Source organism: Lithobates pipiens, unplaced genomic scaffold (genome assembly GCF_037356315.1).
Source record: "Lithobates pipiens isolate NorthernLeopardFrog02 unplaced genomic scaffold, aLitPip1_a1.2 Scaffold_28, whole genome shotgun sequence".
In the NCBI taxonomy this organism is placed as follows: domain Eukaryota; kingdom Metazoa; phylum Chordata; class Amphibia; order Anura; family Ranidae; genus Lithobates; species Lithobates pipiens.
Window position 1 is genome coordinate 24,567,805 of NW_027507789.1, and position 26,319 is coordinate 24,594,123.

At 44.2% G+C, this 26,319-nt stretch overlaps 1 protein-coding gene across 1 annotated transcript in view; it reads left to right on the forward strand.

Annotated features, from left to right (window-relative positions):
- The window catches only part of EPN3 (epsin 3), a 63,346-nt gene that overhangs the window by 13,834 nt on the left and 23,193 nt on the right, over window positions 1-26,319 (forward strand). Inside the window, exon 2 of the mRNA XM_077458916.1 lies at window positions 23,785-24,382. Within this exon, the coding sequence (XP_077315042.1) occupies window positions 23,872-24,382 (511 nt within the window). The 5' untranslated portion in view covers window positions 23,785-23,871. The remainder of the gene's footprint in view (window positions 1-23,784; window positions 24,383-26,319) is intronic.

Here is a 26,319-nt window from a genome sequence, read left to right on the forward strand (position 1 = left end):
AGGCTGGTTATACCCAAGTTGATTGATCGATCAACTTGGTACATATACAGCATCGAATGCCCATGGGGGCCATTGTTTATAATGGGTGTTCCTATATGAGAAATGTTTGGGGTCATTGGGGAAAGAAGGAACTAATGTTTATTTTAAAAATCATTTTCTCCTTTTTTTTTTCTTCTTCCTTTTTTGGATTAATAACTAATATACTGGATTTTGAAATTGTATTATTATACTTTGGGTTCAGTGTGTATGATGTCTTGTAGTGTTTTGTTTCGTTTGTTAAGAAATTTAATAAAAGTATTTAATAAAAAAAAAACTTGGTACATTTAGTTTGTCCAATAATGGTTTGAATCTTGGCCAGTTCCTGCTGAACTGGCCGAGATTCGAACCATGTATGACCGGCCTAAGTGGATATTTCATTGTGCCTATGCGAATGCTGAAGACACGCATGCAGCAAATTTTTAATACTTAGACCACTAAGTTTGGTGTTCAGGGCTAGACTAAGGGGTGCAGCAAAGAAATTTGCACCATGTATGGCCTGCCTTGATGTCTATATTATGATTATCTCCTTTGATTGTCAGCTCCACCTAGTGGCCATAATGTGGTATTTTTCCAAAAGAAGACATAAAAAAAAAGCTTTATGACCACTAGATGGAGCTGACGAACATAGGACATAATCATATTATAAGCAATAAGGTGATGATCACACCTGTGTGAATGCAGAAGACGTCTGCCCAGCAAATTTTTTTTTACACATAAAAAAATCCTATCGTTTTCTTATGGTAGCCTCGAGGGGACCAACAGAGCTAAAGTCAATGTATTCATACAGGTGTACATATCAGATCCAGGTGTGGAGGTAAAAGCGTTAAAAATATTTGACTCCAAGGAAGGGCCTTTGGGAGCTCCACGCTGTATTCGAGTGATGCAAAAAAAGGTTTGAAATGAGCTTATTGGTTTTATGATACTAAAGTTTTAGTCGAGTGTTTCACTAATATGTCGTAATCTGCCAGCGCAAATTCTCAGCAATTTTTTTTTGTGCTAAGCCCCTCCCCTTTTCCCAAGTTACACGAACAATACCCTATATACATAGGAAGAGGATGTATGAATGTTGACTCCTGTGCACAGAAAGGAGTAATGACCACCCATGCCCGTTCCTGTTTGTGTATGTGTGTGTACCTATTATCAGCAGTCACCTTCTTCAAGGTCAGTGTCACTGCCAGAGTCACCGCGTGGAATGCAGCCTGCAAACACCTTATCTCTGTGTGGCTCCTGGCACTTATTACTTACCTTGTTAAAATTAAATAATCATATCTAAAAAGGTAAAAAAAAAACAAAAAAAAAAACATCTGTGATAATTTATTATTACCGCTTAACCCTCTGCTGCTCCTCCGCTGTAGGCGCAGGAACAGGAATCCTCAGACGCCTTGTTATAGGTTTATGAGAGAATAATTTCTTTGTAATATATGTGTTGATAAGTAAATGAATCTGTATGGGGATTTGCACACAGGTTCAGACAGTATAGTGCCGCTGGTGCTGTCTGTCTGTAGATCTATAGCTATAAAAGGTACATAAACGCACAGTCAGTAGCGATTTATAGTTTGATAGTGAGAAATAACATCTTGATTAGTTATTTTTTTTTTATTTTTGTAGCTACATTACTGTTAGAATAAAAACAGTCAAAACTGTTTTGGGGGACACTGTTTTGTTTACATGATGCTGCTTGTGTGAGATAAGACGTGTATACAGAAAAATAGGGCTTAAGTGGGGATATTCATTTTTAAGGGTTCTGTTTAGGGGTTAGGTTAAGTATTAACCAAGTCTGTCTTTTATACACCCTCTATGGGGGTGTCATCAAGCAGGCTGGGCTCCCAGTATTACAAAAGAGGAAGACAAGGGGGCACCAGCTAAGTGTAGCATCAATGGGTTTATTACGATTAAAAAGCCAAATGCAAAATCAGAGAGCTTATCTGCAGCCATGCCACATTGGATGGAAGCTATCCACCAGAAGAGCTGCTTGCCACAGCAAACCGCATGTAGTCAGCGAGTAAACCAAGTCTTATGTTCCAGGAGGTGAGGAGAGTGACTGTGGGACACAAGGCAGTATGTGACATCACACCTGGAGCGGGCTGGTTGTTATGATAACGTCTTTCGGAACACTTATTGGTTCCTTTCTCAAACCATCAATAGTTTGAGACTTCGGAACTCCTATTGGTTTCTTTCTCAAACCATGGTTTGAGAAAGAAACCAATAGGAGTTCAGAAACACGTCACCATAACAACTACATAACTGACTACACGCTGTTGGCTGTCACAAGCGGCTCTTCTGGTGGATGGCTTCAATCCAATGTAGTGTTTCTGAACTCCTATTGGTTCCTTTCTCAAACCATCAATGGTTTTATACTTTGGAACTCCTATTGGTTAGTATCTGAAACCATCAATGGTTTGACAAAGGAACCAATCAATGATTTGAGAAAGGAACCAATAGGAGTTCTGAAACGTGTCACCATAGCAATCGGCACACCCCAAGTGGTGACATTACATCATGCCTTGTGTCCCACATTGACTCTCTTCACTTCCTGGAACATTGGACTTGGTTTCCTCACTGACTACACGCTGTTGGCTGTCACAAGCGGCTCTTCTGGTGGACGGCTTTAATCCAATGTAGCGTTTCTAAACTCCTATTGATTCCTTTCTCAAACCATCAATAGTTTTATACTTTGGAACTCCTATTGGTTCCTATCTCAAACCATCAATGGTTAGACAAAGGAACCAATAGGAGTTCTAAAATGTGTCACCATAGCAATCAGCGTGCCCCCAAGTGGTGACATTACATCCTGCCTTGTGTCCCACATTGGCTCTCCTCACCTACTGAAACATTGGACTTGGTTTCCTCACTGACTACACGCTGTTGGCTGTCACAAGCGGCTCTTCTGGTGGACGGCTTCCATCCAATGTAGCGTTTCTGAACTCCTATTGGTTCCTTTCTCAAACCATCACTGGTTTGAGACTTCGGAACTCCTATTGGAGTCTTTCTCAAACCATCCATGTTTTGAGAAAGACCAATTTGATTCAGTGTGCGGCATATAGTCTGAGCACTGACAGGCTGACCCTCCACCCCATTCAACCTATGCAGAAATGCTGGCGGCTCTCATATGTCCATTTCCTAAAGACAACCTCTGGTTATGACGTTGAGCATGTGCACTCAACTTCTTTGGTCGACCATGGCGAGGCCTGTTCTGAGTGGAACCTGTCCTGTTAAACTGCTGTATGGTCTTGGCCACCATGCGGCAGCTCAGTTTCAGGGTCTTGACAATCTTCTTATAGCCTAGGCTAGGGATGGTGAACCTTGGCACCCCAGATGTTTTGGAACTACATTTCCCATGATGCTCATGCAGTGTAGTTGAGCATCATGGGAAATCTAGTTCCAAAACATCTGGGGTGCCAAGGTTTGCCATCACTGGCCTAGGCCATCTTTATGTAGAGCAACAATTCTTTTTTTTCAGATCTTCAAAGAGTTCTTTGCCATGAGGTGCCATGTTGAACTTCCAGTGACCAGTAAGAGAGAGTGAGAGCGATAAACACCAAATTTAACACACCTGCTCCCCATTCACACCTGAGACCTTTTAACACTAATGAGTCACATGACACCAGGGAGGGAAAATGGCTAATTGGGCCCAATTTGTAAATTTTCACTTAGGGGTGTACTCACTTTTGTTCCCAGAGGTTTAGAAATTAATGGCTGTGTGTTGAGGTTTTTGAGGGGACAGCAAATTTACACTATTATACAAGCTGTACACTCACTACTTTACATTGTAGCAAAGTGTAATTTCTTCAGTGTTGTCACATGAAAATATAGAATAAAATATTTACAAAAATGTGAGGGTTGTATAAATATATATTAGGGCTGTTACTGATTGATTAAAATTTTTGTGTTCGATTCATCGATTTTTCATACAGATCCAACTACTTTTAGCTGATCTCCTTGCATTGCATTAGTCAGTGGTAAATGTTGTATACACTATATACAATCAGCCAAGACTGGTTAGTTTCCACAATCCATGACTTAACTTCACAGTTCACACAAATACATTTTAAATTCAAACTGTAGCACTGATGTAAGTAATTTTTTTCCCCACAGTAGCGTGACAATCCCTCCACCTCCGGTCTAACTAATCACTCTCACCTTATGGCATGGACTCTTGTGCAAACAGGTGGTCATGCAAGCGGGTATCAAAAGGGTTAACACCGACCATAAACTTCTTTCACATCTCCTTAGATCTCAGCAAGGACGCCGGGTCATGGGTAGAAAGAAAAGATCTAAGTGCTCACCGCTTAAGTATAAGATTTCATTTTTGTGTTCAAACACAAACTACTCACATAAAGATGATAAAAACACAGCATGTGAAGCCGACAATCATGTTAGTTCTGTAGGGCAGCAGTGGGTGACATCATGCGTATTTCCCAACCCCCCCTGTACGCATTACGTTCAATCAGAACTTCAACATCACCGGACTCCTCCCCCCCTTCCCTTCGTTAGCAGACGGAGGCACTTGGGGAAGGGGGGAGGGGCCCAGTGACGTTGATGTCCGTGATGTCACCGGATCTCCGACGGAACTCCCTGAAGACCCGGAAGCCAGAGGAGAGGCGAGTACTGATCAAAAGAATTTTGATCAATCAAAAAAATTAATCGATTAATCAAGGAATTACTCTTTAATTTCCACAGCTCTAATATATATATATATATATATATATGTATATATATATATATATATATATATATATATATATATATATATATATATATATATATATATATGTAACAGCCATAACCCTCGATAGGGCGGTCTTGACTTTTGGGCTTACCGGGCTTTTGGGCTTACCGATTACCTCCGCTTGGCTTGTTCTTCCACGTCTAGGGGTTCCCAGGGTTAGTACCCGACAACTTTGGACGCTGACACCATAAAAGTCCTTTAGAAAGGTTTTTATTTGCAGGTGTAACATCCAACAAACACAGTCTCGTATGGGAACAGAGGACAAGAGTGAAACTCAGGCACCTTGAACTACTAATCACCAGAAAGTCTCTAATACAACCCAGAGAGTAGCCATTCGCAGCTGGGCGCTTCAAGGCTGAACAAATCTCTAGCCAGAGATTATGGCAGTCAGCACTTTGATCCGGAACTTACAAAGTCTTTGACCTTGAATAAAGCTTGCAACCAAAAATGAACAGGAACCTTTCCTCATTACCTGGAACGTTCTCTGTCTCCTTGGCAGTACTGGAAAAGTGTGGATTCGTTAGTGTCCTTGACAACCCAGCAACCAGGCACTTTTTGGGATGCCAGCTTGTTGGCCCTCCTCCGAAGAGTCCTCCCCGGATCACTTACACGGGCTGCAGTGCCCCTCCAAGTTGAGAGCACACCCGGACACCTTGAATCCTCCTTCATTTACTGCCCCTCGGACCAGCCAGTTCCGAGACTCGGGAACAGATGGATCCCTACCCCAGACCAGACGGGTCTAATGGGGCTAATCAAACCGACCATGTTGCAGGGCTACACACGCTCCCGTGACTGGGATCCCTCGTGGGGCTACCCCGGTCCAGATCCAGGAACAGGCAGCTATGGCCTCACAAACGAACCTCGAACACGTGACTGCGGCATCTTAAGTACCCCTCCCCAGACTCCTCAGCGGCACCCACTGATTGGCTCCGGGGAACGCTGATACCTAAAGCGTCCAACCAGGCCTGGTTCTGAGCCTGTCATGTGCACCTAACTGTACACATGACCAAATAGAACTCTAACACAGCCCAGCCAAACTCAAAATTAAACCTACATAATCAGCCCTCAGAACCCCTTTACTGTTCTGAGGAAAAACTAAATTTGTACATAGCAGACACCTTGTCCAAAGTGTCGCCGCTACATCCTCCCAGCTCTCGCCAAAACTAAAATAATGTCGCTGGAGTTCCACCAAAACTCTTAGGCGGGAGTGTACGCTTAACAATGAAAACTTGAGGCAATGTCTCCTTTTCCACACCATAGCACGTTCATGTTTCAGGGTGCAGGTGCGAACAAACTCATTACAAATAATGAATTTTAAATTCAATTGGGTTTTTAATCAGTAAGCAATGCACAGAAGAGCCATTATAATTGTAATAGTGTGATCACATCCTGGTTCCCCTTCCCAAACTTTGCTGATGTGTGTAGAAAATTACCATCTACAGCCCCCCCACCCTCCTTCCTATCTCATCCAGAATCTATATACAGACTTGCACTCCTTAAAATAATGGGTTCGTTTCTCAACATCTAAATAGATAGTGTCTCCTTCCCCGCTGGGGAAATAATTGCTCTTTTCAAGGAAGTTAACCAGCTGCAATTGTAGTTTATTAATTATGATTATTTTTACAGGAAAGAAAAATCATTAAACAGAGAATCTGATCTAATCGCAAAGTTGAATATTACTGTTAAAGGAACCAGTCACAACGGGGCTCATACAAGAATTCAAATATTAATTTTGGGATAAGCAAATATTGTCGTGTGTATTTTTACTGGAATCTTGGCGTGCTTTGTGTATTTCTTCCAGATTTCTGAAGTAATCCAGTGTGAAACTTTTCCTCTGTGCAGGAGCTTCCTGTAACAACCTTTTCAATCCCCTACAGCAGTGATTCTCAACCAGGGTTCCATGGAACCCTAGGGTTCCTCCAGAGGTTGCTAGGGGTTCCTTCAGCATTGGGAAATTTCTGCTTCTCAGATAAGTTCCCACTGACACCATTGATCTTTTTAGCTATCTGTAAAGAGGTAATTCTTCCCAATGACCACAAGTGTAAGGACCATTCTTCTCGCTGACCATCACACTAATGTATCATGAGTTGTAGATTTAAAATTTTTAGCAGGGGTTCCCCGAGACCAGAGAACTATTTCAAGGGTTCCTCTGTGTTGAAAAGGTTGAGAAAGGCTGCCCTACAGTCTGGCTTCCGCCCACAACATTCCACTGAAACTGACCTACAAAACCCACCAATGACCTACTAACTGCTAAAACCAATGGCCAGTACTCCATACTCATACTCTTGGACCTTTATGTTGCCTTTGACACAGTTGACTACCTTCTCCTCAACAAACTCCACTCCCTTGGCCTCCATGATTCTGCTCTTTGCTGGTTCTCCTCCTACCTATCTCAGCACACCTTCAGGGTCACAAACAATACCATCTCCTCCGCTCCTCTTCCTTTTGAGATACCCCAAGGTTCCGTCCTTGGACCCCACCTATTGCCACTCTATACCTCTTCCCTGGGCCAGTTGATAACCACCCATGGCTTCCAATACCACCTCTATGCTGACGACACCCAGCTCTATCGCACCACTCATTCCTCAACTCACCCCCTCAATCTCCTCACACATCACAAACTTACTGAGCGACATATCAGAATGGATATCACACCACAGGCTATTTCTACTAGCACAAGGCATTTGTTGCACACAAGGTTGATTTATTTTTGGGTATTCAGGGATATATTTAAATGAAAGTGTTTATGTCTGGAGTTCAGCTTTAATATTTATTAATTAATTAAAGTGGACCTGCAATCAAGAATGAAAGTGCCGCTTAAGCAACTCCCTACACTGTGCCCTAACACTTTTCTCTCGGTGAGTGGGTACTTTTTTGACCAGCTTACACTTCTTTAATTCTCATTAAGAAGAGAATGATATGCAATTAGGAAAGCCCATAGCTCCCAACTGTCCCTGATTTCAAGGGACTGTCCCTGATTTGGAACAAAGTCTCTCTGTCCTTCTTATTTATCCCTCATGGTCTGATCTATACAGTTGTATATATGCATTTTTTATCTTTCAAAAAGTGTTTCCCAGTGCTAAACCTTTCATCCAATTTCTAAATTGCTGCATTTGTAAATTTCAGATGTCAATATAAAGAAATAATAGTGGTAAAAAAGCACTTGTGGGTTTAAGTAATCATTTTTTATATATAATTCTCCTTAAAGGGGGCATGGAAGGGGGTGTTTCCTATATTTACCTGTGGCACTTGGTTTCAGTAACTTTGAGTTCTACATGCAATCAGTGTTGGAATGTCCCATCATCAGAGACAACTGTAGTCCAGCGCTAAGCCCAGCAGTTGTATTGATCATCTCTTGGACTTGTACACCTTCAACAGAGTGCTTAGTAAGCCCTTGTTCTCCTCTATGCTGGGGGTAGGTACACGCAGGCTGGTTCCTCCATTCACTCCACATATAAAGATAGCTACTTCATGTGGCGGGGTTACACCATATTTTTCTCATAAGGAAGAAACTAACCACCTTAAGATCCATTGGAAGACACCTTTTTTGGGTTACATTATGAACAATTAAGGCTTCCTTGTTGTCCTGTTTTCCTGGAGTCCATCTGATATCTCTTGTGCTGTGGTTTCACAAGTGGAGAGACAGGTATATACTGATGCCCTCCTCTCCCTTGGAGACATCCAATATATCTAGATTATTTGTGTATTCACTGATGCTATCTTATACACAGATCCTTTGAATCAACAGATGCTAACCCCCTGAAGAAGACTGCAACAGTTGAAACACGTTGGGGTTCTCTATAGTTGGGGCATCTGTCTATTTGAATTTTATGCATGTACATTTTTAGTCACTAGCCTGCATTTGGTTGTGTACTGTTTGATTCAATGCTGTAATTACTGTCCCAGTCTGTTTAGGGGCTTTTTAACTTTGCCGTAATGAAATATTGCGTTTTTGCTATTTCATGCATTTTTGGATACTTTTTGTACAACTTTCTTGGTACAACAAAATCCCATTTTCCCTAATTTTTTTTCCCTTCCGTGGGTTTACCTATGGTTCCCAGTAAGAGATTCTTCCCATGAGTAAGCCCCATGGGGGGGGCAAACACTTCAGGGGGTGTGTGGCCTGGAAGGGTTTTGCGTGATGAGCAGCTCTTGGGACTTTTTTCTTTTCTCATTGACTTCTATGGAGCTGAGAAGTGCTGTGATGTCACAACACTTCCTGTTAGTCCAATGGATATGGCATAGCTAATTATTATTATTATTTTCATTATAGTACAGGATTTGTATATAGCGCCGAAGTTTACACAGTGCTTTACAACATGAGGGCAGACAGTACAATTATAATACAGTTTAATACAGTAAGAATCAGAGCTCATGATCTAATCCAAATTCACCCTGTCTCTCCCCCCCCCCCCCCCCCTCAGCAACAGATCACAAGAATTGCAATGTATTGATTGCTAATTATAATATTATAGGGCAGTGATGGCGAACCTTGGCACCCCAGATGTTTTGGAACTACATTTCCCATGATGCTCAACTACACTGCAGAGTGCATGAGCATCATGGGAAATGTAGTTTCAAAACATCTGGGGTGCCAAGGTTCGCCATCACTGTTATAGGGCATCTATTATACTGCAGTGGGTTACAGAGTGACTTAGTAGTTAGAACTTATGCTTTTCAGCACTGGGATCCTTGGTTTGAATCTAATGCCCCGTACACACGAGCGTATTTTCAGTCGGAAAACACTTGTATGGTTTTTCCGATGGAATTCAGCTCAAGCTTGGCTTGACTACACAAGGTCACACAAAAGTTCTTTCGACCGCCAAGAACGCGGTGACGTACAACACGACGACGAGCCGAGAAAATTAAGTTCAATGCTTCCCGAGCATGCGTCGAATTGTTTCTGAGCATGTGTAGGAATTTTGCACGTTGGAATCGGTACAGACGATCGGAGTTTCCGACTGGAACTTTTTCCGACCGAAAAATTGAGAACCTGCTCTCAATATTTTTCTGGCTGGAATTCCGCCAGCAAAAGTCCAATGGAGCATACACATGGTCGCATTTTCCGACCAAAAGCTCTCATCGCTCTTTTGCTGGCCGAATTTCCGATCCTGTGTACGGGGCATTAGCCAGGACACTATGGCGTTTGCATGTACTTCTTGTGCTTGTGTGGGTTTCCTTTTCCTCCCACCCTCCAAAGACATGCTGGTTGGTTAATTGGCTCCTTTCTAAATTGGGTCTAGTATCTGTGTACAAACTGCGAGACAATTAAAATCGAATTAGAAAGAGTTATTAGAAATGGTCAGAAGATATTGGAAATTATTGGAAATATCTCTGAGGAGGAATGGTCTAATATACTTGATAATGTCCCTAAGGTTCCTTTATCCTCGGCACAGCATCTCACCCAACTCTTTATTATTCATCGTACATATTGTACTCCTTATAAACTACATCTATGGCATAGAAGGGATACTCCCCTATGCCTGCGATGTGAAGTAGACAATGGTACTCTCATTCATATGTTGTGGAGGGGCCCGAAGTTGAAGAGGTACTGGGCTGACGTGATTGGAACTGTCAATAGAATATGGAATCGCTCCTTTAAGATAGATCCCAAACTTTGTCTACTAGGTTGGCTAGATGAAGATCTATATAAACCATACACATATGCTGCTATTACGAGAGTCCTTTTCATTGCTAGAAAACTCATAGCACAGAAATGGCTCTCTGCTATACCTCCACTACACAAGGAATGGATTGCTGCCATTAATGCGGTTCTCATATGAGAGAAACTAAAAATATAAACACAAGGGAAGCCCATTTCAATTTTAATGTATCTGGGTTGCCTGGTTGGATACTCCTGGATTAGCTCAGTTACAACTGGTCCACAATAGAGTTTTAGGAGGAAGCAGGCCTTCTACTTTGCCGTAATCTTGCATACTGGATAAGGTTTACACTAGAAGACTATCAACTTACTCAATAGCATATAGACCTATAACTATATACTCAAACAAAGAGGCTTTGAAAAAGCATAATTCATGTACGAAACATGTAAGCCGTGCCCCCCCTGTGAATAAAGGCATTTGGATCTCAGTTTGGTGTGCAGCCATCCGGAATTTCCTTTCATTATCATTTCAGTTGTGACTGGGCAAGCACCCTGCAGTGAGGAGATCATACTGTTGGAGCCGGTGTTCTGTCAAAAACTGTCCGGCCATCAGATAGTGTCCGCCCCGTAGTTTGGCCATCAGATAGTGTCCGCCCCGTAGTCCGGCCATCAGATAGTGTCTGCCCCGTAGTCCGGCCATCAGATAGTGTCCGCCCCGTAGTCCGGCCATTAGATAGTGTCCGCCCTGTAGTCCGGCCATCAGATAGTGTCCGCCCCGTAGTCCAGCCATCAGATAGTGTCCGCTCCGTTGTCCGGCCATCAGATAGTGTCCGCCCCGTAGTCCGGCCATCAGATAGTGTCCGCCCCCCCCCCCCCCCCCCTGCAGTGCTTGCGCAGTCCGGAGGAGAAGGAGACTTCGATAGTCTCCAAAGAAGAACGGCGCCTGCACACTGAGTCCAGGTGCAAGCCCCACCATCCAAGTTGGACATATGGTAGCACATAGTAACAGGACCCCTCGTGGGCTCGCTTTGCTCACCCCGCTTCGGGCACGGCCTCGCTTCGCTCAGCTATTTTTTATTCTAACTCTGCAAGCGCAGTACAGGGCGGACACTATGTGACGGGGGACACTATTCGACACATCACCGGCTTACCTGTGAACAGCATGGACCTCTTGTTTATATACTCCAACAGATGTGACATGCAATGGTTACCTTAGTTGATTTTTGTTTTTGTTGGGTTGAATTTTTAATTTTTATTTTTTGTGTTGTTAACACGCAACCCCGTTTGAAGGGTTTGAAGTACCTTCTTCCTGCTCCCTGGGGGTGTTTTTCTTTTTACTCCCAGGAACAGGGATGGGCACACCAAAGAAGTGGAAGCACACCCAGATGGACAGCATAGGCCTAGTGGTATACTTTGATCTTTATTTTGCTAAAAGGTTCAATGTTGTGTAAAATTTATGTATACTAGAAAATGATTACAAGAAATTATTTTAGATATCAGTTTATTACACAACATTATATAGCAATCATACTGTTGACTTTGTGTACCCTGGTAAGTGTATAACTCTTCTCAACTGGTTTTGTGGGTTTGTCACAGAAGTTTTCAATTAAAACTGATTTAAAAAAAATAAAACTTCAGATGTATCAGACATGGTGCCCAGACAGTTGGCCCATAGAGTGGATGAGAGTTGGATAAGTACATAAAATACATACAATACTGTAGAGATTCATAGAGGCTTGGATCGGGTCTTTACTCACCTAATGCAGCCCCCCAGTAAACATATGAGGTGTATATAACAATACATTATTATTAATATTGTAGGTCTTTGTATTCAGAGTGCCTGAACATTTATTCGTACCACATCCCTGATAACTCAAATTATGTATACACAAACAATGGTTTTCCCTCTGGAACTTACATGTCCAGGCTAATACTAAGCTTCAACCTTCTCCCATTCTAAGCTATATACACTATATTGTCAAAAAGTATTGGGTAGTAAGTATCTTAGTCCGTAGGGTTCAATATTGAGCTGGCCCACCCTTTGCAGCTATAACAACTTCAACTTTTCTGGGAAGGCTGTCCACAGGTGTTCTATCAGATTGAGGTCAGGACCCTGTCCAGACCAGTCAAGTTCCTCCACCCCAAACTCGCTCATCCATGTCTTTATGGACCTTGCTTTGTGCACTGGTCCAAATCATTTGGTGGAGGGGGGATTATGGTGTGGGGTTGTTTTTCAGGGGTTGGGATTGGCCCCTTAGTTCCAGTGAAGGAAACTCTTAAGGCGTCCACATACCAAGACATTTTGGACAACTTCAGGCTCCCAACTTTGTGGGAACAGTTTGGGGATGGACGCTTCCTGTTCCAACATGACTGCACACCAGTGCACAAAGCAAGGTCCATAAAGACATGGATGAGCGAGTGGAGGAACTTGACTGGCTGCATAGAGTCCTGACCTCAACCCGATAGAACACCAACATCAGTGTCTGACCTCCCAAATGCGCTTCTGGAAGAATGGTCAAACATTCCCACAGACACTCTCCTAAACCTTGTTGACGGCCTTCCCAGAAGAGTTGAAGCTGTTCTAGCTGCAAAGGGTGGGCCAACTCAATATTAAACCCTACGGACTAAGCCCTTGTACACACGGTCGGAGATTCCGACAACCAAATCCGTCGGATTTTGTCTGATGGATTTTGTCCGAAACTGTTGCATACACACGGTCGGACAAAGTTGTCGGAAAATTCAACGTGATGACGTTATTTCATTACGACGGGACTACGTTCAGGCTAGTAGCCAATAGCTTTGGTGTAGGAATTTGATCTGAGCATGCGTGGCACTTTGTCTGATCAGAATTCTCTACACATGATCGGAGTATGTCCAATCGGAGCATTTTGTCAGAAAATATTTCCGACGAGTTGGAAAAGTTGGTCCGACGGATATTCCAACGGAAACAGTCCGATGCAGACCACACACAGTCAGAATATCTGACAAAACGCTCCGATCGGACACATTCCGACGGAATCTCCGACCGCGTGTACAAGGGCTTAGACTGGGATGGTATTAAAGTTCATGTGTGTGTGTAATGGCAGGCGTCACAATACTTTTGAGAACATAGTGTACTAAATATCCTGTAAAGAAAAAATGTCTATACCTACCTAATCTAAGCCCCTGTACACACGGTCGGAGATTTCCACAACCAAATCCGTCGGATTTTGCCCGTCGGATTTTGTCCGTCGGATCTTGTCCGAAACTGTTGCATACACACGGTCCGACAAAGTTGGCGAAAAAATCCGATCTTTCAGAACGTGATGACGTAATTTCGTTACGATGGGACTACATTCAGGCTAGTAGCCAATAGGTTTGATGTAGTAAATTGATCTGAGCATGCGTGGCACTTGGTCCGATCAAAATTCTCTACACATGATCGGAGTATGTCCGATCAAACCAGTTGGTCGGGAAATATTTCCAACATGTTGGAAAATTGGGTCCGACGGATATTCAGACGGAATCAGTCCGATGCATACCACACACAGTCAGATTATCCGACGACACGGTCCGATAGGACACATTCCGACGGATTCTCCGACTGTGTGTACAAGGGCTAAGGGCGCTCCAGTCCGGTCATGTGATCAACTCTCAGCGCCAGCTTCTGGTTAAAGGAGAGCACCAACAACATCTGCCTGGACAGTGACATCACCCATATGCTTACTATTATTATTATTATTCACGATTTATATAGCGCCAACAGTTTACTATGGAACATCTGTAGATCGGTGGTAAATGGTTTGTCTCGTCCCTCTAACTGCTACATCTGCAGGACAGCTTGTTCTTTGAAAATCAACAGACTTACTGGCAGGATCACCAGGTGAAAAAGAAAACGAAGCTGCAATATAATAAATAGTGGCTTTTCGGTTTCACACCGCTTTAAAGCCTGAACGTTCATTTTAAAAATATGCTGTCACCCTGCCTATTGTCTGGCGGTTATTCCACACTAAGGGGAGTGGTGACCTCACTCTCTCATTCATGTGACAGCTTTTGGGACTTTTGATTGGCTACTAGACATGAGCACTGTTACAGAGTAGATCGCATGCTCTCCCATACCTGGAAGCACTGGGTATTATTGCTGGCTGCAAAGAAGGCAGGAGTGGTGAGGCAGCGCTGGCACTGCACCTCATCCAATCAGAGAACGACTTGTATTGATTGAAAAAAATACATGGTGTTGTGTGAATGGCGACAGTATCAACAAGCGATCCCCTGTGGTCAGTGTGCAGAAGGGAAGCCAAAGGACCTGGAAGACTGCAGCCATTACTGTAGTAGCATCAGCTACTACAGTGGTTGTCAGCTTCCCCAGTGCCCCTCAGGTATAATATATGCAAACTTACTGCAGAGCCGGATTGATGCAAGCGTGCAATATTCATTCTTCAGGTTCAGCTTTAATGTGTTACTAAACCCACAACAGTAAATTCAGTCTGTATATGCAGTAAAGCATGCTTGTTATACTCATTGTTGGACCTAAGGGGTTAATCCTCCGCATTGTGTAAAAAGTATATTTGATCTTGTCTTCTCTGATCCTCCCCTTCCTCCACTGTCCCCAATTTATCTCCTGATAAAACAGAGCTTTTGGAATCACCCTGCACATGCTCAATTTGGTGTGTATTGCTAGAGGTTTTTTTTTCTTGGGAGGGTGTATGTATTCAGCACAGGGCCAATCAGCACTGTCCAGACAGAGGGTCAGGGGTCCTGCAGCCTCATAGGACAATCATATAGTTACATAGTAGGTGAAGTTGAAAAAAGGCCATGAAGTCCAACCTATGTGTGTGATTATATGTCAGTATTACATTGTATATCCCTGTATGCTGCAGTCGTTCAGGTGCTTAGCTAATAGTTTTTTTAAACTATTGATTGCCCCCCAGCTGAGACCACCACCTGTGGAAGGGAATTCCACATCCTTGCTGCTCTTACAGTAAAGAACCCTCTACGTAGTTTAAGGTTAAACAGTCAGAGTAGAATGAAAACTTCCCCTACAAGTTTTAACCAGACACTGATAGAAGTCACAAGACTGCTATATACTGCTGATGAGGAAAGGTATTTATCAGTTTATATTTACTAAAATAATTGCATTTCCATTTTCTGTGAATGGTTGTAAACCAGATATCGTGAATGCAGGGTCCTGGGTTTAGTAACACTACGTTTACATCAGGTTGACTCCACAATGGTTTTATTCAAGGCAAACGACTTGTACATCCTTTACACAAAGTATTCATGTGATTTGGTAATGCTAATATATGCCCGGCTGATTCATTTTAATGATAGGTCCGGTTTAACATGCACAACCCATGACGTCTGACAAGAAGCAATACTGATTACTCTCATTGTTTAAGCTCTATTATTAAAATAACTTTTAAATATTAATTGAATGTGATTGCAGCATTCCCTCTATTATATGTGACAAAGTAGCCTAACGAGTCCAAACAAGTGCAGTCATGATGCACATGGAGCCATATCACGTGTCGGATCACCTCGCATTCATTTATAGTGTATGTCATGTTTTTACTGTTGCCCTTTGGGCAGATTTAGGCTTTCTTTTGGTGACCTTTGACTCTGGTACACGGAGGAAATTCATAATTTTAGACCACAGGCAGCAGAGGGGCGTTAAAAACACGCGGTTGATGCACGCCTTTACTGTCCCCTGGCCGCTTACCTTCAAATTTCTACGGCGGTCACAGGGATAAGATCACATTGCCGTGACCCCTATGTGGGAATTTTAAAGCAGCACGTCTAGTCTGAGATTTGGCACCATCTATAAAACGTGCCCATTGAAGGCAGTGGGACCGTGCTGCAACTGTCTGCCAAAAGCAGCTTTGTCAGTTGCAGCACGGTAGTTCATTGTAAAATCCCTACTGGGATAGACAAGTTCCCTGTGGGGATCAAAACACAGGCGCGCAGTGTTGGCTCTTGAATGCCTGTAAATGGGCTGTCAACTGCAGACTGAAATTCGATTCCACTGGGGATTGCTTTTCAGAGGGCAGTAAAGTCTGACACTAGTGTGAAAGAAGCCATAGAGTTGTAAACAGAATAAGAGATTAGGGTAAATCTTCCAATGGGGGCACCTGTTCTGGTGATAACTGTCATGCCTTGTACACACGGTCGGAAAGTCCAATGGAAAAAGTCCAATCGGATTATATTGTTGGAAAATCCGATCGTGTGTGGGCTCTATCTGACTTTTTCCATCGGAATTTCAGGCGGAAAAAATTTGAGAGCAGGATCTAAAATTTTCCGACAAAAAAACTTTTTCCGATCATTTGTAGAGAATTCCGATCGGACAAAGTGCCACACAGTTTAAATTACGAGACCAAAGCTATTGGTTACTAGCCTCTACGTAGTCCCGTCGTGCGCAATGAACGTCACCACGTTCCGAACGATCAGATTTTCCGACAACTTTGTCCGACCTTGTGTATGCAACACAAGTTTCGGACAAAATCTGTCGGAAAAAATCAGACGGATTTTGTGATTCGAATGTCCGATCAAGCCTACACACAGTTGGAATTTCTGACAAAAAGCTCCCATTGAACATTTTCCGTCTGAAAATCTGACCGTGTGTACAGGGCATAACAGACGGGAATTTCACTCTTGGGAGATTTCCTCCTCTTCCTGTAAAGGATAATCTCCCCAGCAGGACTGAGACAACAAAAAATAACCTGATGGGGTTTAAAACTATTCCGTACACGTGATCGGAATTTCGGCCAGCAAAAGACCGATGAGAGCTTTTCATTGGAAAATGCGACCGTGTGTATGCTCCATCGGCATTTAGCTGACTGAATTCCTGCCAGCAAAAATTTGATAGCAAGTTCTCAATTTTCCCGATGGAAAAACTTTCTATCGGAAATTCAGATCGTGTGTATGCAATTCCGACACGCCAAAAATCACGCATGCTCAGATTCAACTACGAGATGGAAGCTATTGGCTACTGTGTATTGAACTTCCTTATTCTAGTCCCGTCGTACGTGTTGTACATCACCACGTTCTTGGCGGTCGGAATTTGGTGGGACTGTGTGTAGGCAAGACAGTTTGAGCGGAATTCCGTCGGAATTCTGACGGGAAAACCATCAGAGCTTTTTCCGACGAGAGACTCTAAAACTAGAAAAAAAAAAGCATTAGTTTTACACTTAAACCTACCTTAAAGCGGGATTCCACCCTAGAGTGGAACCTCCGCTGATCGGAACCCCCCCCCCCCCTCCGGTGTCACAATTGACACCTTTCAGGGGGGAGGGGGGTGGAGATACCTGTCAAAGACAGGTATTTTCACCCACTTCCGGGCATAGACTCCCACGGGAGTCTACGCCATTTCCTGCCCTGCCGCGCTGTCTGCTGGGACACACACGGGTCCCAGTGACAGCGCGGAGATTTCCTATTGCGCGGCGCGGCTCGCGCATGCGCACTAGGGAACCGGGAAGCGAAGCCGATTCGCTTTACTTCCTGATTCCCTCACTTCGAATGGCGGCGGCAGCAGCCGAGGCCCGAGCGGTCGATCGGCCTCGGCTGCCGGCATCGCTGGAACCCAGGACAGGTGAGTGTCCATTTATTAAAAGTCAGCAGCTGTAGTATTTATAGCTGCTGGCTTTTAATATTTTTTTTTTGGGCGGAATCCCTCTTTAACTATACATTTCAACCTATTGACGCCTGCCATATGCGTATACAGTATGTGGCAGCACACTGGTGAGCTTAAACCGCTTCCTGTCCGACCATAGTACTTAAACGGCTAGACGGGAGCAGTGCTGATGCTGATGGATGTACCCCCTTTCTATAGAGTAAATAAATGTTATCCGCACACCAAGGATTTCTCAAAAGGGCCCAAAAGCTTTATTTTCATGGTCGCTTAATAAACATACAGCAACATTTCGGAGCCTCGCATGGCCCCTTTGTCTGCAGAGCTCACAGCGGCGGAATCTGTGACTCGCTCTGCCCACTGGACACAGAAAAACACTGATCATTGAACCTGGCCACTGGAGCGGCCCTGGTATCATGTGATCGCTGTGACCAATCATAAACAATAATTTAATTGTGTGAGCTCTGTGATTAGTCACAGCGATCACATGGTACCACTGCCAATCACAGCAGCTCTGCACCATGTGATTGCTGTGACTAATCACAGTAGCACACAAGGTTTCCGGAACCTTTGTTTATAAACCTTGGTTTATAAACCTTTACACGGTCTTTTACCGATTGCTTATTACAGTGATGATCATATAATAAGCAATCACAGTGTAAAAAAATCTGGATCACCTCCACACCCCAGAGTAGTGCAGTTTCACTATGGTAACACTGCACTATGCTGGTGACAGTATGTAAAAAAAATAATAATTATATATATATATATATATATATATATATATATATATATATATATGGTCGAAGCCCTATGGCCGATACGGATATGAACAAATAGCCTTACCATAAGATTAACAACATGAAATGGACCTGAAGTGTGCCCTGGTCTGATGGTCGGTATACCAAAATAAGGGGGCATACCCTTAGATTAGAAATTAATATTTTGTGAAGAGAAATGAATTTGAGAAATGCCCTGAAAAGGGGATGGGAGGGTGGGTGCCGCGCACCGAAAACCGACAAAGACCACAGGCGAGCAGGCTGGTTAAATACCCTTTGGGCTCCTCCCCTAAATTCAGGCCACCATACTGGCCTTCCTACTTATGGTCGAAGCCCTATGGCCGATACGGATATGAACAAATAGCCTTACCATAAGATTAACAACATGAAATGGACCTGAAGTGTGCCCTGGTCTGATGGTCGGTATACCAAAATAAGGGGGCAAAAACATTCAGGTAGGGGTGTAGTTTTATTAGTTTTAGCTTAATTAGTTGAGCAAGTTTGGTGAATGCTTGTGCCATTTCCACCCGAGGATTGGGGATGTACCGGGCGAGGTAGGCAGGGTTCCAACTGCTTAGTCTCTCAATGACGTGACTTGGGACCCATGCCAACATGCTGCCAAGGGTGCTCAAATACTAAAGAGTGACCACGGTATGGACCGGGGTAGAGGTGTAGGCTGCGTAGAAGTACCCCATGTGTTTGGGAAACTGGCAGGTACGCAAGTGTTAGCACGAAAAGGCAATAGGGGACTAGAGTTTATGCGTTCCGGTAGGAGTGACAGTAGGTAGTCGAGTATGGTTACTCGACACCAAGCACTGCTTGTTCTATAGAAATGGACGTCTATCCTGGAGCCAGATTGCTGGGTTTTAGACACTGCAAGGTGGAGGATGAAATGGTGTTGGTAGCGAGCCAAGTGACGACTACGCAGGACTTGGCCTGCGGGATTGCTGAAGGCCTGGAATGAACATACAGTGGACATTAAACTGGTGCCGCCAAGATAACTGCAGCAGTCTGCGCAGGAAGGACATAACCGAGAGCGGTCCAGACCTGGCTTCATCAACAAGATCAACCTCGGCCCAGTTGTCGGTGGTGAAAGCCAAGGCCTGTCCTGTCCTGACATGACCCCAGAGTCGAGAGGCTGTCATGACCGGATATAGCTTGAAGAGGGAGGAAGTCTAGGTAAACCCGGGGTTTAGGAGTATCCCTGATGCCATGGTTCTGTAAACCAGTGGTGGCCAAAAATTGCAGCGAAGCCTGTGGAGGCTGCGGCATCTGTCACTACCAGGGGTGACAGGGGCATCGTAGGTGGTATAAACATCGCTATACCAATCCATGCAGTAAGGAACCTTCCGACATTGATAGGTCTGCTATTGCCACGGCATATAAATTAAGGATCTGAGAGGGGTCCTGTGTCCGTGAGAGGAAGACCAGGAGGCGTGACATAAAGATCGACCCTGGGGAATGGCCCGTATTGCAGATTTTGAGCAGTCGTCAGGTGGTGTCTGTGTAGAACCTGGCTGCCAGTGCTACTAACGATAAATTGGCTAGGCCGTGGAAAACCACAAAGGGCTAGGTAGATGGCCGCTTGGATGACTAGACTGGGGAATATACGAGGATTTTATATGTCCCTAAAGATGGCAGTTGTGATGGGCGAGCGTTTGCCGTTGGCTATGAGCTGATGCCTCTGGATGCCTCGTAGTGGGGATCTTACTGTATGAGCCGTAAAGACAGATGGCTCTCCGGGTCCTGCAGGGATAAGAAATGCTGAACGCTGGCTGGGCATAGCCTGACCGTGTTACAAGAGAAGCCAGTTGCGTGTGTCAACACGATCCTGGTACAGGACGGAAGTTGAACTCAACTGTCCTAAGGGAGAGATGACAGACAGGAAACGGTGAGTGGCTTGTAAGAAAAAGCCACAGGAGACAAGTGGCCAATTAAGTGCTGCTGAAAATGACATGTAGCCAGTTTGTGTGCCACTTAGAATGTGTTTGCAAAAGAATGATTGCAAGAAGTTATGCCAAGTCGCGTGCCTTGGCATGATTGCAAAAGTTGTGTTTAAACGTGTGCTTGCGACAATTGCACGGGAGTTTGTCACTGGAGATGTGTTCGTAGTGACTGTGAGAAATTCGTGTTTCCGCGTGTGCTTGCGAAGACTGCAGGAGTTGTGCTTGAACGTGTGCTTGGATGCGTGCTTGCAACGATTGCAAGATGTTATGCCAAGATGCGTGCTTGCAACGATTGCAAGATGTTATGCTAGGATGCGTGTCTGCAACGATTGCAAGAAGTTACACCAGGATGCGTGCTTGCCATGATTGCAAGGAGTTATGCCAGGATGCGTGCCTGCAACAATTGCAAGGAGTTATGCCAGGATGCGTGCCTGCAACGATTGTAAGGAGTTATGCCAGGATGCGTGCCTGCAACAATTGCAAGGAGTTATGCCAGGATGCGTGCCTGCAACGATTGTAAGGAGTTATGCCAGGATGCGTGCTTTGCAACGATTGCAAGGAGTTATGGTAGGATACATGGGTAGCCAGGTCGAAAAAGACAGAAGTCCATCCAGTCCAACCACAAATCAAATAAATAAAGTATCGCACAACCCAACACACCCAATTCTACACCCACAGCTGATCCACAGGAAGGCAAAAAACCCTAGCAAAGCATAGTCCAATTTGCTACAGCAGGGGAAAAAATTCCTTCCTGATCCCTCGAGAGGCAATCGGATTTTCCCTGGATCAACTTTACCTATAAATATAAGTACCCCATTATATTATGTACATTTAGGAAAGTATCCAGGCTTTTCCTAAAGCAATCTATTGAGCTAGCCAGAACTGCCTGCTAGCAATGATTGCCGCGCACCGGAAACCGACAAAGACCACAGGCGAGCGGGCTGGTTAAATACCCTTTGGGCTCCTCCCATAAATTCAGGCCACCATACTGGCCTTCCTCAGTGGCGTAACTAGAACCTTCAGGGCCCCGGTGCAAGAAACCATGAAGGGGCCCCCTGAACCCCAGCCAGGGCCCTTCTCTCCGAGTCCGGCGGTGGAACTCCAGGGTGTGGTCACAGGTATGACCTTTGTGAGCCCTGTAGTTCCACCACTGGTATCAGTAGTTTTTTTTAAATATTTTTATTTTTTATTTTTAGGTGCCCCATCTGGCTGGGGGGAACAGACATCGGACTGAGCGGCAATGCATGGAGCAGAAGAGGGGTACTCTGAGGAGCCAGCTGAGGACACAGGTCATGCGGGGAATGCACAACTAAAGAGCAGCCAGTGCGATAGTGGAGCATGGAGCTCTGCTAGTCACTCTCCACCTCCAGTCACCCGTGTGCATGGTGCACTGGTACCCCTAGCTGCCTATGCTGCTGCCGGCCATATGTAGAGGGGGCTGCATGGGCCCCCTGCAGCACAGGGCCCGGTTGCGGTCGCGACTGCTGCACCCCCTATAGTTACGCCCCTGGCCTTCCTACATATATATATATATATATATATATATATATATATTTGCAAAAAACATTTTTTTTTCCTTTTTTTTTTTACATACTCTCACCAGTCAATGTCCCTAATCACCGCTGCACCAGTAGCAGAGTCCCTGATCGAGGCAACACAGTCATCATATTGTCCCTGATCACCACCACATCTGTCATATTGTCCCTAATCATTGCCACATCAGTTACAGTTTCTATTGTCCTGGCGCTCCAGGATCTACAAAAATGTGATAGGTAGTCTGGAAAATGTGTAACCTTTGCACCTACTGTAGAATGCCTGAAGTTGCTCTTTGAATTTTGAGCCTCTCTATATGGCCAGACTGTGAAAAAGTCTCACCCATGTGGTATCCTCATACTCGAGACGAGTAGCAGAATGTGTTTTGGGATGTAAATATAAGTATGCCTATGTTGTGCGTGAGAAATAAAAAAAAATTCACCATGCCCCATACTAAATACCTTGGACTGTCTACTTTACAAAAAGGGGTAATTTGGGGGTATTTGTACTGTCCTCGCATTTTAGCGCCTCAAGAAATTAAATAGGCTGTCAGTTCATCAGGACTAATTGATTTTCAAATATGTATATATATATATATATATATATATATATATATATATATATATATATATATATATATATTATTATCGATTTATATAGCGCCAACAGTTTACGCAGCGCTTTACAATGTATAGGGGGGACAACACAATTACAGTACAATACAAAAGGTATAGGAGGGCCCTACTCGTAGAGCTTACATTCTAAAGGGAGGGGGTGGTGGTACAAAAGAAAATAGCTGCAGAGAATGATTTGATGGGGGTTTGGCTCGGGGACAGTTAGGTGGGTGTGGAATAAATGAGTTTTCAGGGAACTCTTAAAGGTGGACAAGGTAGGGGCTGAGTGGACAGACTGGGGCAGGGAGTTCCAGAGGATGGGAGAGGCTCTGGAGAAGTCTTGAAGGCGAGCATGAGAGGAGGTAACAAGGGAGCTAGAAAGCAGGAGGTCCTGGGAGGAGCGGAGGGGACGATTTGGGCGATATCTGCAGATGAGGTTGGTGATGTAGATGGGGGCGAGGTTGTGGATGGCCTTGTATGTTATGGTTAGCAATATATGTCATAGACTGTAGACTCTAATCTCTAAAAACTTTCACACAGACTAATATACACTGATTTGGGTTATTTTTACCCAAGAAATGTAGCAGAATACATTTTGGCCCAAATTTATGAAAAAATATGAGCTAGGCTTTCCCGCCCCTCATCAGTGTCTGACCTCACAAATGCACTTCTGGAAGAATGGTCAAACATTCCCATAGACACACTCCTAAACCTTGTGGATGCCCTTCCCAGAAAAGTTGAAGCTGTTATAGCTGCAAAGGGTGGGCCAACTCAGTATTGAACCCTACAGACTAAGACTGGGATGCCTTTAAAGTTCATGTGTGTGTAAAGGCAGGCGTCCCAATACTTTTGACAATATAGTATATATATATATATATGCATTGTACTGAATATGCAAAAAGATGTATCTTTATCAACATTTTATTTTTTATTTTACAGATATTCAAAACCCTCAACAGACACAGAAAACTGACTTTTATTGTCAGGACCGATACAACTATTTCATAGGCGCGTGCATCCTCCAAGATGGCAACCTCCATACGTCGCCAAGTAAAGAATATCGTTCATAACTACTCTGATGCCGAAGTGAAGGTGCGAGAAGCCACCTCAAATGACCCCTGGGGTCCTTCTGCCACTCTCATGTCTGAAATAGCTCAAATGACTTACAGCGCAGAAATATACCCAGAGGTTATGATGATGGTCTGGAGGAGGCTGAATGACAACGGAAAGAACTGGCGCCATGTGTATAAAGGTCTGACCCTGCTGGACTACTTGATCAAAAATGGATCGAACAAGGTGGTCCAGGAGTGTAAGGAAAATGTCATCGCTGTGCAGACTTTGAAAGACTTTCAGTTCTTCGACCGTGATGGGAGAGACCAGGGAATTAACGTGAGGGAGAAGGCCAAGGTGATCGTAGCTCTACTGAAGGATGAGGAAAGGCTTAAGCAGGAGAGGGCCCAGGCTACGACAACAAGGAGAAGAATGTCGCAAGTAACTGCAGCCATGGACAGCAGACACAGGATACGCTACAATGAAGGTAACTTAGTGGATATGGTAATCAATTTCTTTTCAATGACAAGGGCCTTATTTGGCATTAGGTACTTGTGCGCCATTGGCTTTAAATGCGAAACGAGAAGGAAAACACCAAACCAAAGAAAATACCATTTGAATTTAGAATTTTTCTTTCATTTTGTGATAATCTCTTTTATCTCATCCAAGTTTGACCACCACTGGACATTTTTGGAACTGAAGAGTCAGCTGCTGATAGCAGTCACAAGACTCTGTTTCCCTTACTTTACAGTCATTTGATTGGTGGATTGTATTGATTCAAAGGTAGTCCTGTATATAAGGCATACATCCTATTACCTCCATGAAATATTGGTAAATATACAGTAAGTCTAGGAGCAAGGTGAGTTAAAGGGTTAGTTCACCTTTAGGGTCATTGTTACAAGCACATACCTAACACTGAAGGATTGACCATGCAGGCATTGAGGGAGAGACTATGCACAGTGCACATGGGGCCTTTGAACAAGCCAGCATGCTTGTTCCTTCAATATTGGAAGTGCGCTTGTAGATGGGGTGCAGCATGGTGCGGCGGCAATAACATACCCAGTCCCAGTATGATGCAAAGAATTTGACAGCAACAGTTTACAGTAAACCCGGAGGGAAGGCAGCCCCACTGGGAACACTCAAAGATTCCACAGTATGCAGAGTGCAGGTTTCAGCTGAACTGATTGTGTCTGTTGAGCAGGACAGAATGCGGCCTGGCCGTCTCGTGCCCGAGTGGGAAGATGTCCAGACAGCTGAGATCCTTATGCTTTCCCTCCTTGCCAGGAACCTTTTCCCTCTGCTAGTTCTATAACCGTCCCTGCTCTACCCGCTTGCAAAATGCACACCAAGGGTCACTCAGTCAGGGCCTTAAATAGGCTTTGCCTGACCCAAGATGGCTGCCAGAGTCACAAGGAGCAGCAGCATCCAACCAGATAGCTTCCCTAGTGACCCAGGAAACCATAGAGTAATCCCGTTCCTCTTGACTTCCTCTCAAGCTGCCGTGCTGCTGCAGACGAGCGCCACCTACAGTGAAAAAAGACTAGACCTGCCTACACGCTTGTTCTGCCACCTGGGGACGGGCCATGTATGGCCTGCAGGTATGGAATGACAAAGGTGCACTTTTTTTAAAGAGCCAAGTGGTGGATTGTAATGAGCTTGAGATACTGCAGTGCAAAAGGGGCTTTGTGTAAAATGCCCCTAAAAGTGAACTAACCCTTTTAAGTTGCACTTAAGGCAAACAATTAAACACACAGATGAAATACATATCATGGAGCTCTGCACTTGGTGGCATAACATCTCAGAGCTACAAAAGAAGTCAGTACTGGAAGACTTTCTTTTCCCAAGGGCTGTGACCACGGGTCTGAACAGGGAGCAGATCCCTATATAAGTGTTTCTCAACCAAGGCTTCTGTGGGACTTTAGGGATCCTCCTGAGGTTTCTAGGGGGTTCCTTAAGTGGTGAGCAATGATCACCAATGTAAGGAGGGATTTTCCACTACTAAATGAAAGGGGTCACTCCTACACTGACCACTAATGTTAGAGGACACCAAAGTTTTTACTGTCTACCTTTCTTTTTGCACGTATCATTTATTTCAAGAACATTAGTTAAAAATTTGGTAGGGAATTGGTAACAAAATGATCTGCCTGGATGTCAAATTTTCTAGGTACACCATATCATATATTCTTTTAGTTAAAACGTTCTTCAATGTATGGATCACGTTAATCTATCATGAGCTGTAGAAACCAGATTATTTTAAGGGTTCCTCTAGGGCAGGGGCCTCCAAACTTTCTAAACAAAGGGACAGTTTTCTGTCCTTCAGACTTTAGGGGGGCCGGACTGTGGCCATTGGAAGTAGAAAATGCCCTAGCATCAGTGGGAGTAAACAAATGTCCCATCTTTTGTGCCAGTGGGAGGAATTGTGCC